Source organism: Sminthopsis crassicaudata, chromosome 6, assembly GCF_048593235.1.
Source record: "Sminthopsis crassicaudata isolate SCR6 chromosome 6, ASM4859323v1, whole genome shotgun sequence".
Lineage (NCBI taxonomy): Eukaryota > Metazoa > Chordata > Mammalia > Dasyuromorphia > Dasyuridae > Sminthopsis > Sminthopsis crassicaudata.
This window is the reverse complement of record NC_133622.1, coordinates 180,341,832-180,355,207: the sequence shown is the minus strand read 5'-3', so window position 1 is coordinate 180,355,207 and position 13,376 is coordinate 180,341,832. Positions and strand designations below refer to the sequence as shown.

Below are 13,376 nucleotides of genomic sequence, written 5' to 3'. Positions count from 1 at the left end.
CCATTTAAGACCTGAGCCCTGACCTCCATTCCTTGAGCCATCCTTGGTGAGAACTGAAGTGGAAAAGTACCCCAGATGGGACTGTGAGAAACATAATCTTGGAACTCTGTAGTTAGAAGTTTGTTGCTAGCTCTTCATGCCCTAATGAGGATGGTATTTTTACGCCCCCCCGAGATGTGCTGCCCTAAAAAACCTAAGATCTTGACAACTTGATAAACATGAACAAATACTGTCTTATCTGGGAATGGCACTCTTAGTGCCTTCTGTCTAGAATAGAAATTCCTTCTATCATGACAAATGTACCAAGAAACATTTTGATGTCTCTTCTTTCTATAAGTATGTGGCCCTGAGACCACTCATTCGCTGACTCTGGTGGGGTTCAGTCGCTAGCTAGCAATCAGCGCTCTTAAATTTTCATTATTTTAGCTGTCCTGTATTTTCTCTCATGTAGGCACTTCAGAACCACCCCAATCTCAATGGTCAGTTGCCTAAATAACCTAAAAGCCCTTCCCATCATGGAATCTCAGAACTTCATCACTAGAAGGGACTTCAACAACTAATTCAACTGAGGCCTGAAAAAAGATCATCATCCCACCTCCTCTAAAACAACAGTCCAGTATGACCCCTAAAAGAGAGTAGCCATTGTCTCTTACACACTCCGTGGGACACTCAAAGTCCGGCCAGTTGGGCCATCAAAGAACACTCTCTTTACTAAGGCAGGAAGGGAGAACACATGTTGGCGCACCGGAGGTGGGGATTAGCCAGTCTGGGAGGGAGGCCCTTGCTTGATGAGGGCAGACGCTGCTGTTGTCTCCCTCCAGATGCCTTCTGTGGCTGTGGGCATGGTCTGGGAGCTTGGCAGAGGCTGGGTCTCCTGCATGTGGGATGTTTTCATCCTCACAGAACCTTGGGTTCCCTCAGTTGCACCTCCAATGCCATCTTCTTTATTGTTCCTCTGCTGCTTATGTTGAGACCCCCAATAATTTCGGCCTTTCAGAGTAGACCTGGGATTGATTCCACTAGAAGCAAACTCTCCTTGAATGATATAGCTCCTGCTCCTTGAGAGCCCATTCTTGAGAGATTCTGTGGCAAGACTTGAACTCAGGTCTTCCTGACTGAAGCTGGCTCTCTATCCATGGATCGATTTATGATTATACATACATATTTTCTGTCCCAGAAGAGTATAAGTTGGAGGGCCAGGAGAACTTCCCTTTTGTAAAAGCCTCCCAAAGAACAAAGGTCCTTCTCCCTCTAGTACAATACAGTGAAGAAAGCCCCCTGGCTCTGCATCCCACCTCAGATGCTTACTACTTGGGGCTTGGGTACATCAGAGAGGGACTAGACTACTCCCTGCCAGCTTTAAATCTGCCTGGCCTTAAGATTCCTCTCCTGCTCCCTCTGTTCGATAGAAACCAGACAAATCCAGCAGGTGTTTATTACCTTGGCCTCAAACAAAACTGCAATGTTTGTTCATGGGTGGGTGCATTCTGAGTCAGAGAATGCTGATGGGTGGCTGGCTCTCTGTTTCCAGGCAAGGATTTGGCCCTGAGTGAAGAGGGGTGAGAGGGGCCCAGTCCAGACTGGCTGCCCTCTCACAGCATAAATGTGAATTATATATCGCAGACAAACAAAAGGAGGACCATCCCCCCATGGGGACCATATAGTCCTTACTCCATAGTCCAAAGACACCCACGGGCAGAACTTCTCTTTTCCCAAAACACACACATGGCTCCTGCACCTTCTGGTTCCTGTCCTTCTGAATGCAGAAGGCACTGCCAGCTGTCTCCTCTCCCTCAGCAGCTGAGTGCCAGGGACACACCTGCCTACCACCTGCTTTCCTCTCCACACCAGCTGCCAAATTTGTCTGCCTCAACATCCTGTGGCCCTCTTGGTGCCTCTAGAACTGGAGGCACCTGTGGGCCTGATGCGTAAGGCCCTGGGCGAGCTGGCTCCTGCTGACCTCCCCAGCACTCCGACACGGTCCCCTCTCTCTGTCAGGCACCCCACGTTCTGGCCTACTGGACAACTTGCTCTTCTCCACATACAACATTCCATCTCCTGTCTCTACACCTGCTCCCCACACCTGGAACGCACCCTGCTCACCCCTGCTTCTTGTACATCTGATTTCCTTCAGGATTTAGCTCAAGGATCAGCTCCTCCATAGCACGCAGACCCCCGCCCTCCTCCAGGGGCTAAGACCCTCTGCCCCGACAATGGCTCTGCGTTTGCTTTCTATGTACATCAAACTGACTTTGCTGTGCACAGTCTCCCTCCAATAGAACATAAGCTTCGTGAGGGCAGCCATTATTTGGGGGGTCTGGGTATCTTTGGTGCTTACCAGAATGCCTGGCACACAGCAGGTATTTAATACTTGAACAGCAATTCCTCTTTAATTCCTTCCTCTCTTTACGTGCTCCCTCTAATCTGCTTCCAAAGGCTCATCTCCCTAATCTTAAAAGGATTCCTTTGCTATTTCTCCCCTAACCACTCCTGTTCCTTCCTTTCCCCCTCACCATTGTGTAGAGTTCCCTTGCCTGATGCCTGATGCCATCCACCCTGCCAGGAGCAGCTCCAAACTTCAATGGCTTTTTTTCTCCAGTCTCCTCTTGCTCTCTCAGGACTTTGCAGCTTTTGAAACAGTCATTCCTTTCTACTTGACTTTTAGTACACTTGTCTTACTTCCTGCCTCTCCACTGCTCTTTTCCTAGTTTCTCACCCTCTCCTCTGGCCCTTAATTTGTCCAACATTTATTTCAGAAGCTCCCCTGATAAGACTGCCTACTGGAGCATTAAGAACCAACTGGAATGCTGTGGAAGGGGTAGTTTTAATCATCAGTTGGAGATTAAAATTATGTGGCTGCTCAAGAAAAGCCGCCAAGGTTAGAAAGTTAGAGAAGATGGGGAAGAACAGGGAGGCCTTTTTTTCTTGGCAGAACTGTTCTGATGGTTATTTCCTAAAGAGGATGAAGAAAATTCTTACAATAAGACTTTCACTGTTATTCTACGTGAATAGCGTGGTGTGAAATCATTCTTAGGAGTCAAGAAGCCTTTAACAGTGGGGGTCTGAGGGACATCTCACAGTCAACACAATGTCAACAGGTGTGTCTGTTTTATCACTGATAAAAGGAGGGAGGGAAGGGTTGGCCAAGCAATTGGGGTCAAGTGACTCATCCAGGGCCACATGGCTAGTGTGTGGCAAATGTCACAGGCTGGACTTTAACTCAGGTCCTCCTGACTGCAGGGCCGGTGCTCTACTACTGTGCCATCTACTTTATCATCGATTTCACTGCTAACAAGTTGTATTTTCAGTCACTTTAATTCATTTAGTCATAAGTCTTTATTAGTCATATTTAGTCACATGAATAATAATGATTTAATGAAAAGCAGTCTCAGCTCTAATAACTGGTTCATGAGAAAGAGGCGGCGACTTGATGAGAAGTTATCTAAGTTCCCCTTGGCTCACCCTAACCTCGGGATGATGAGAATGATCGTGGTGACGGGCCACTAAATAAGCAGGCTGCCTACAGGGCAGCCAGGGACTCAGGCAACTCTGTTACATGCGGAGATTGGCCTTAAAGCCCTGCCATAGAGACTGGCAGTTGAGAGGCCGTCCCTGGTCCCCTTCTCACGGCTCTACGCCGTCCCTTGGCAACCTCACTCATCCCCAGAGCTTCACCTGGTCGGGAGAAGGGGTGACAAGACTCTTCCTCTCTGGGCCCAGCCTCTCCTGGCCCCTTAGGGGTCTCCAGGGAATCTCCCCCTGGATGTTCCACCTGCGGGTCAAGCTCCCCCAACAGCGATGTGGGTCTCCGGGCATCCTCCACCCTGAGCTCTTGCCCTGGCCCTGCAGTCCCCAAGCTGTCTGAGGCCCTTCTGTTCACGGGGCTTCTGCAGGACCCCAGTATCCCCCCTGCCTTTCTCAGGCTGAATCCCTTCTCTCGTTGGCCCTCTTCTCTGGCAGGCAGAGCTTTTCTCCACTCTCCCCCTCCAGCCAGCCAGCAGCTGGCAGCTCTCCCCTGCCCACTAACGCCAGGCCCCAGTCCAAGAGCCTCCATCCCCCCTTCCTATTGCCAACAGAAGACTCTTCCCAGGCCTGACCTCACCATGATTGTCCCTGACCAAAAGCCCTTTGCATTTTGACCATTTCGAAAATAGACAAACCCAAGGACGGGTGAGTCCTAAGGAAGCATGGCGGCACAAGGGGAGGGAGAGAGGCCAGCAACTGCCGCCAGAATTGTCCTGGGACTTGTTGCTCCTGACTGCCTGGCTGACAGTCGTGCTGCTCCAGGTGCTGCCCTGGTGGTGCTCAGCCTTCACCTCCCCCTCCTCCCGCCCCCCCACCCTTCTCACGGGCTAGTGGCCGCTCCTAGGTAAGCCCACTCTTAGGTAAGCCCTCTCGAGCCCAGCCCAGGGCCCTGCACAAGGTGACTGATGCCCTCTGCAGGGAGCCAGCCCAGGCGGTGACTCCCATTTCTCTGCAGAGCACCAGGGCCAATCCCCACCCGGCCTGTGGTAGCCACAGCCAGGTCTCCTGGGAGCTCCGGAGACACGGAGGGGAGGCTGAGGATAGCACCGGCCTGCAACCGAAGGGACCAGGCAAGGGCCAAGGCTCTGTGGGTCAGCAGGGAGGGAGGCCTGCACTGGCTCTCTGCTGTCCTGCAAGGCTTCTTTGCCTGGGTTCCCCCACTGTTCTCAGGTCCCGAGGCCTGGATGGGCCTAGGAATAAGAGCCATGTGGCAGCCACCATTGAGTGCCATGTTTATACTCCTGAATAGGGGAGAGGCTTCAGACTCTCTCAAGTGTGTAGTTGGGGAAATAAGTCCCCCTTGCTAACACCTCTTTTTTCCCTAACACCATTAGGGCACTCACAAAGGGCAGGATCACAAGATGCACAAGATCAGAGACTTGGAGCCAGAAATGGACCTCGGAGACCCTAGAGCTCAATCCCCTCACTTTACAGATGAGGGAATTAAGGCAAAGAGCAGCTCCCAGCCCAGTGTCCTCCTGACTCTCAGGAGGCCAAGAGGAGGAAACCACACCCAGACCCCAAAGAGCGCTGCGTTACTCACGTGGGCCCAGAAGGAGGGTACGTTGATTTTCTGCAGTCTTCTGTCCACTGTTAAAAAAAAAATAACAAACACCGTTTCAGAACAGATTTCTCATGGAATCCCTGAACAGACTGAAAGACACTTTGGTCAGGATGCAAGCCCTTCCCTTCTCCTTCTAAGATCCATCCAAACAAGTGCAGCCGGGGAGTGCAGGGGTTAGAATGGGGGGCCCAGAGTCAGATCAAATCTCACCTCACTTAGAAGCTGTCTGATTCAGAGTATTATTGATTGCTGCCTGCTTTAGTTTCTTTCTCTGTAAAATGGGGATAATAAAACACCTATCTCCTAGGGTTGTTGTGAGAATCGAGTGAGGCAATATATGTAAAGCACTATTACCAGAATTATTATTTTAATTTTAGCTACATAGTCCAGTGGGGAGAGCACCAGGCCTGGAGTCAGCGAGACTCATCTTCCTGAGTTCAAATCTGATCTCAGATGTGGGATCTTGGACAAGTTACTCTACCCTGTTTGCTTGTTTCCTCATTTATAAAATAAGCTGGTGAAGGAAATGGCAAACCACTCCAGTATCTCTAGCAAGAAAACCCCAAATTGGGGGCAGCTAGGTGGTGCAGTGGATAGAGCACCAGCCCTGAAGTCAGGAGGACCCAAGTTCAAATGTAGCCTCAGACACTTAACACTTCCTAGCTGTGTGACCTGGACAAGACACTTAATTCCCAATTGCCTCAGGAAAAGAAAGAAGGAAAATAGGGAGGGAAGGAGAGAGGGAGAAAAAGCCCCAAATGGGGTCACAAATAATTGGCCACAACAAAAAAAACAAAAAACAAAAACATTATTTCAAGATAATTAAGTGGCTATTGGTGAATACAAGATGGCAGAACATCCCCTCCCCACTTTCCCCAGCCAGGGTGAGACAACTAGGAAACGGAACTATAATGAAAAGCTCTAGAAAGAAAATCCAACAGTTAAAAAAACCCTAACATTCATCATTATTTAGCTTCTCAGAGGAACAACTGTTATTGGACTCAAATTCATTGTTATAGGGCACTCTCTAGGCATGAAACTTCCTTCTCAGGGGGCCAGAGTCCCACGGCCAGGACAGGCCAGAAATGAGCCTGGAGTGGAGGCTGGCTCTCCCTAGCCACTACAGTAGCAGGTCTATCAGAAAGCTCATCCCCATGACAAAGAAGCCTGCTGGGTTCTCCAGGCCCACCAGCCTTCCTCTATAAGGCAGTACAGAAGGATGAAGTGCTTTTAATCTTTCTAACTGGTCTGACTCAGGAGCTCACTTCCTTCAATCACCCCGGCCCCCAGTTCTAGCAGATTAGACTGGACTAGATTCCCTCCTAGACTTCCTCTGGCCAAGAATTCTCAGACACTATATGCTACATAAGGAAGCCCTTCTCTGCCCTGCCAGAGCCCCCCCCCCCCCCCAAACACTACAGGAGAAGTTTTAAAGTTGGCAAAGTGATTTACATAGCCTCCTGATGATGGTCCTCTGGGCTACTAAGGATTCCAAAAAATATAAGCCCATTTTACAGATGAAAAAAATTGAGTCAAAGTCTCAAGTCCAATTCTTTTCTCCTTTGGTAAGACTCAAACTCACCAGGCTCCTTCTGGTTCAGAATAAGACTTCTTAAGAGGCTGCTAGTTAACACCTCCGTGATGCTAAGGGCATCTTAGATGACACTTGAGAATTCTTGAGGATTATTGAATAGTTCCCCACATTCTGGCATGTACATTTAAGTAGCCAGAGTCCCTTGGAGTGGAGAGCTCGGTTTGTGTTCAAGTTCACACTTACTGACAATGGCATGACCTCAGACACTTGTTAGATGTGTGAAAGTCACTTCACCCTGTTTGCCTCAGTTTTCTTATTTGTAAGTGAGCTGGAGGAGGCAATGGCTAAGCACTCCAGTGTCTTTGCCAAGAAAACTTAGCCCATCAGGGCTAAGCTCCTGGAGCGATTCCCTCTTTTCTTTCAAGTATTTGAGGGCAAGTCACCCATCAATGAGAAGATGAAGGACTCAGAAGTACTTTGCTCACAAGCACCCAGGGGGTGAGGTCCTAGGGCCACTTTCCAAATTACAAATGAGAAAGCTGGTACTCAAAATTGCCCATCGAGCTGAAGAACGAGGGGCAATAAAAACTGCTTAACTAGCTAAGGAAGTCCGAGCAATTAAAACCTCTCATCTGATGCTCCGAAGTGGTCTCCAATAAAACCCCTGTCCTAATTATGTGTCTTTCTGTAAGAGCTCTAGTCTCCATCCCTAAATTACGATCTTTCTTTTACAAGCAGGCAGGCTGGTGGCCCCAAACTTTCAGGATCTAAAGCTCCCCAGAACCGTTTCTAGTTTGCTAGACTAAAAAAAAAAAAAAAAAATGTGTTAAAGAAAGGGGGCAGCTAGGTGGCACAGTGGATAGAACACCAGCTCTGACTTCAGGAGGACCTGAGTTCAAATCTGGTCTCAGACACTTAACACTTCCTAGCTGTGTGACCCTGGGCAAGTCACTTAACCCCAGCCTCAGAAGGAAAAAAAAAAATGTGTCTAGTTTGCTAGACTGCTTTTAGAGTCCAGCCTCTCTCCCTCCTGCCCTGGCCCTAGTCTGTCTCCTCTGGCTCTGGGATCCACTAGGAGCAAGCTCCCCTCTCCTTTCCTTCTTGGTTAAGGAACCCTCAGCATCCTCTGCAGAAAGGCCTGCCCCCCCCCACTCCCAGGAAGGCCTGACTCCCTCCAGCTCCCTTCAGCTCCCACCCCCTCCCTCACTGAAAGTCTGGTGATTTCCACACAGTTCTACCCCACTGTGTCTCGGTTCCTCAATTCCAAGGACATCCACTTCTCTCCTACCTCAGGGCCTGTCATCCCCAGCATCCCCCAGACCAGACCATGACCTCCCAGCCTTGCATCGGTGGCACCCCACTTTCCCCCTCCGCCTCCTTCTAGGCATGGGAGAGGAGCTGTTAATTCAGCTTGACGACTATCAAAGCCTGATGCAGAAAGGGCAGAGCTGGGTCAGCTGCTGCAGGAACTATCAAGGTCAACAGGGAATCCCATTCATTGTTTCCATGAGGATTTTTATTTCAGCCCAGTGATGGTGGCCAGGGCTAAGACTGAAAGTGGTATCCTATGCAGCCAAGAGACTGGACTCCCAGACACAGTCTGAAGGGAAAGGTCCCTGGGGAGGAGAAGAGGTGGAGCCAGCCCAGAGAAAAAGGAAGCAATAAAAAGGGCCCCATGTTCTGGCTCCAGGGCTGGTGACCTACGACTCCAGGCCCAGCCCAAGTCTTGACCTCAGGAAAGGACTTCCACTTTCCTGATCAGTTTCCTTATTTGCAAAATGAACTGGAGAAGGAAATGGGGAAGCTCTGCAGCATCTCTGCCAAGAAAAGCCCAAATGGGGTCACAGAGAGTCAGACATGGCTGAAAACATCCATCCCCTTCTTGTTCCTTTTTTTGGTGGGGGGTGACAGTAGTGGGGTTAAAATGTACATCGAGGAACATACACTGAAATCTGAAAACACTCCCCAGGAATTGTACACACTCATGCATCACATTTACAGTGTTTCCTTGCCTAAAATCAGGCAAGTAAGGGCTGCAAAATGTCTGCCCCACTTTATAGGTGACAGCTCTCTTTGGAGCTGTCAGCCTCACAAGAACCCGTAGGCACCCAGATTTTCTGCCTCCCCCATCCAGGGCCTCCCACACACAGCTCACTGATCCACGAAGCCTTGCCTTCCCCTGCTTCACCCTGCAAGGGTGCACTAGAGGGGCCCGGAGTTCCAAGGAACAAAGGCAGAAGGTGCATGTGACCACGGGACAATTTGAACTGCCCTTGGCAGAGAGTGAGCTCTCCATCACTACAAGTCTTCAGGTAGAATCTGAGGGCAAGAGATCTGGCAGAAGGGATCAAGTAAAGGTGGATCAAATGGCTTCTGTGGTCTCTTGAAATTCTGTGCTCAGAGTAACACCTTTAAAAGAGAGTAAGATGTGCAACTTGACCACAGGACAATTTTCTCAGTGCAGTGAAAGGCCAAAGGTTCAACTGATTGAACAGCCTACAGATTCAAAGATGTTGAGGTTCCAAAGACTGTTAGTAGTTATTCTTTAATCTGGGCCCTTGAACTTGAATATCAGCCATTATCAGGTCAACACTCAGAAACTTCAAAATGGCCCCAGGGCTCCAGGCTTTTCTAATCAAGGGGTCACAACAACTATGGCTCCCCCAGCCAGAACTGACACAAAGCTAAGAGCTTAAATACAGGTAGCTGAGAAGGTCAGAAAAGGCAGGTTTGCCACAAATTTCATCTCCCTCAAAGTGCTTTACACGGGAAGGGGAAGGGAAGACCAGTCCCTGTACCTGCCAAGATGTGAGCTCAGTAACACAACACAATCCTAGAGTCCAGCCCTCATGAGGGCTCCCAAGGGGGAGCACTGGTGGGGGCTGCACTGGGCAAACTAACCCTGAGGAGCAACTACAATTATGCCCAAATGATCCAGCAGTACCACTATTAGGCCTATATCCCAAAGAGATCACAAAAAATGGAAAAGGACCCACATGTACAAAAATATTTATAGCAGCTCTTTTTGTGGTGGCAAAGAATTGGAAATTGAGAGGAATGGACAAACAAGTTGTGGTATCTGAATGGAATAGAATACTATTGATCTGTAAGAGCGGGCTAATTTCAGAAAAGCTTAGAAAGACATAAATTGATGCTGAGTGAAGTAAGAACCACCAGGAGACATTGGAAACACTATCACAGCAACACTGGGCTATGATCCATGACTGACTCATCTCTTCTCAGCAATATAATGATTCCAAAAGACTTGTGATGGGAAATGCCATCCAGATCTAGAGAGAGAACTATGGAGTCTCCTTTGGAGAATATAGGAGGAGAGAGGGAAGAAAAATCTGGAACTCAAAGTCTTACAAAGATGAGCACCACCTTGACAAGAAGCGGGAAGGTCATGACATGGTATTTCTTTTTTTTTTTTTTTTTTAATTATATATATATATATATATATATATATATATATATATATATATATATATATATATATATATATATATATATATATATATATATTTTATAATATTATCCCTTGTATTCATTTTTCCAAATTACCCCCCCTCCCTCTATTCCCTCCCAATACATGTGTGTGAATATCATTTTCTTGTTGCACAATAAACATTAGAATCCGAAGGTACATGCAACCTGGGCAGACAGATTGTAGTGCTAACAATTTACATTCCCCTCCCAGTGTTTCTTCTCTGGGTGTATCTACCTCTGTCCATCATTGATCAACTGGAAGTGAGTTGGATCTTCTTTATGTTGAAGATTTCCACTTCCATCAGAATACATCCTCATACAGTATTGTTGTTGAAGTGTACAGTGATCTTCTGGTTCTGCTCATTTCACTCAGCATCAGTTGATGTAAGTCTCTCCAAGCCTCTCTGTATTCCTCCTGCTGGTCATTTCTTACCGAGCAATAATATTCCATAACTTTCATATACCACAATTTGCCCAACCATTCTCCAACTGATGGACATCCATTCATCTTCCAGTTTCTAGCTACAACAAAAAGAGCTGCCACAAACATTTTGGCACATATAATGACATGGTATTTCTGAAAGCAATGACAAACTTGGTTAAGGAAGGAGGATCACGAGGATGACAGCCATGGCCTGCTCTTTGCTAAATACAAGACACCCAATAAGTCATATGTGCATGACCTGTCTTAAAAGGAAACTTTATAAGTGATCAGAAGGGAGAACTGTTTGGAGCCAACAGGGAAGAAACATGCTAAGGGGAAATGATGGCAGTGAGTGATGGGGCAAAGGGCTTATCTATCACATGACTCAAATTCAGAAGGGAGGAAAGCTGGGAACCCAAGATGTGGGGAAGACATGTGGTTGGGTTCTGAAGACAAAGAGAAGGAAGCTCCCAAGGCCCAAGGAGGATGAGACACTCAAGGACAAAGTCTGCTGATGGACAAGTGTGCTTAGTCAAGCCGTGAGCCAGGGCAGGGGTCTGGTACTCGGAGAACATGGTGTGGAGAAGGCTGAACCAAAGGACTCTCATGTCGTTTTCTCTTCCAACGAGTTCCAAAGAGGGAACTGGGTGGTTGTTCAATCGTTTCAGTTGTGCCGGACTCTTCGTGAGCCTGTGTGGGGCTTTGTTGGCAGAAACACTGGAGGGGCTGGCCATCTCCTTGTCCAGCTCATTTTGCAGATGAGAAACAAAAGCGAACAGGGTTAAATGACCTGTCCAGAGTCAAGAGCTAGTAAGTGCCTGAGGCCAGACTTGAACTTATGAAGATGAGTAGTCCTTAATGCAGGCCCAGCACTCTATCCACTGCACAACCTAGAGCTCACACTAACAGAGAGCATCCCCAAAATAACTTGGGAAACCAGTCAGCAGACTCCAGTGGTCCAAATCCCCGAGACCAGGTGAACTACATCATCAAAGGGAAAGAAGAGACAGTCACAGTCGGAGCCCATGATTCTTGAAACACCTTGGAGAAGAGCCTGAGGAGCTGAGGGGTAAAATTTTCATTTTCAATAACAAGAATAGAGTCCGGAAATTAGAGAAAGTCCAATGAGCTTTACTTTTATGGTTGGCAAAATTCACGCTCACACAAAGGAAGCAGTGATCACCAACAGCCAGCATGGTTCAAACCTGATTGCCCTGCCCTGTTTTTAATATGGTCACAAAACTAGTAAATCAGGGAAATATCAGAGTCAGAACAAGCTTCTTCTATTTCAGCAATGCATTTGATGATGACAATTGTGCTTTGTTTATGGACAAATTAGGGAGATGTAAGCAATTTACAATCTAACTGAATCAGATAGGTGAATCTGAAGTGATAGAAAGACTCAGAGTTGTCAATAATGGGTTGGTGTCCATCTGGAATGCAGTGTCTAGAAGAGCCTGGTCAAGATAGAGACTGGGGAACATGACATGCAAGGACTAAGGCTGTTTAGCCTGAAACAGGTTAAGAGCTGGAAGGAACAACATGGGTGCTCAAGTATCTGAAAGGTGATCACAGGGAACAGAGAGCAGACTAGTCTGCTTGGTTCTGAAGAGCAGAGCAAGGGGCAGTGGGAAAAGGTGATGGCTTAGGTGTGGATAACAGTGAGACTGGCTGCATGGAGGGCTCCAGGCCACTTGGACTCTGGTTCAGCTCTCCTCTGACATCTGAATATGCTACAGAGATGGTCCTGGGTGTTCGAAAGCAATAGCAGAGGACAAGCTCTGCAAGGATTCGTTGGCTGGAAACGTATTTTTTAATCTGGACTCTCCCGGGACACTTAACAAACACATCCAGTTAAAAATGTTTTCCAGAAATCCACCCCTAGTGAAAAGCCCAGACTAAGGAACTAAGACTGACAAGAGGGAACACCTACACCTCAACTGACCCTCCAAATACATCCTGGATGTTAAGCTGTAAAAACATGGGAAAATTTGTTTTTAAAAAATACAATTTACCCAGCCCTCTCTGCAGATGTGCCCACGTACAAATCTGCACTTTATGCATCCAATAAAGAAATATCCCAAGGATGCTTTGATTCTCTGACCCTAGTTAGCAGGGACCTGAGAAGTCAAGTTTTCTTTTCTAGACCAAACTACTCCCATGCCTTCAAATACTCTGCCCTTTTGCTAAAGTTCTGAGCCCTTCCCTCCTGCTGCTGCCCCTCCTCTGGACAGGCTGCAGGCCCTTAAGACCAAATGACCTGTACAATCAAAGGTTGAGCATTTATTAAGATCGAGCCTCTTCAATTGTTGGTGTTGTAAAATTACCTTGCATATATCTTGTACATAAAAAGCTATAATAATAAAAAAATATATATTATGCACCGAGGACTTTACAAATATCTTGTTTAATTAAATTGTCACAACCACCTTGTGAGACAGCCACTGTTACTCTCCCCATTTTAAAGTTGAGGAAACTAAGGCCCAAGATCACATGTCAGATACATATATGCACACATCTATACATAGATGACATAGGCATGATACATAGAAACAAAATCTTAAAGACATAGAGACATAGATGTAAATAGATACATAGGAAAACAAATATAGATGTATGGATATTTGTAGACTGTCATCATTATTCATTTGGAGGTGAGATAGGGTACATATCCTGAAATCAGGAAGATTCGAGTCCAAATTTGATCTGGGGTACTATATGGTCCTGGGCAAGGTACTTAATCTCTGTCTGCCTCAGTTCTCTTCATTGTGAGATGGAGATAATAATAGTACCATTCTTACAGGGTTGTTGCAAAGATCAAATATAATATTTGTTAAAAA

The 13,376-nt window shown here is 47.2% G+C and overlaps 1 protein-coding gene across 3 annotated transcripts in view; it reads right to left on the bottom strand.

Annotated features, from left to right (window-relative positions):
- Positions 1 to 13,376, bottom strand: part of ASAH1 (N-acylsphingosine amidohydrolase 1) — a 168,552-nt gene that overhangs the window by 150,844 nt on the left and 4,332 nt on the right. For all 3 annotated transcript variants that reach the window (XM_074274056.1, XM_074274054.1, XM_074274055.1), the window contains exon 2: positions 5,069 to 5,115. Coding sequence is in view for 2 of the 3 variants with exons in the window: in XM_074274054.1 (XP_074130155.1) it covers positions 5,069 to 5,115 (47 nt within the window). In the remaining variant the exon portion in view is untranslated. The remainder of the gene's footprint in view (positions 1 to 5,068; positions 5,116 to 13,376) is intronic.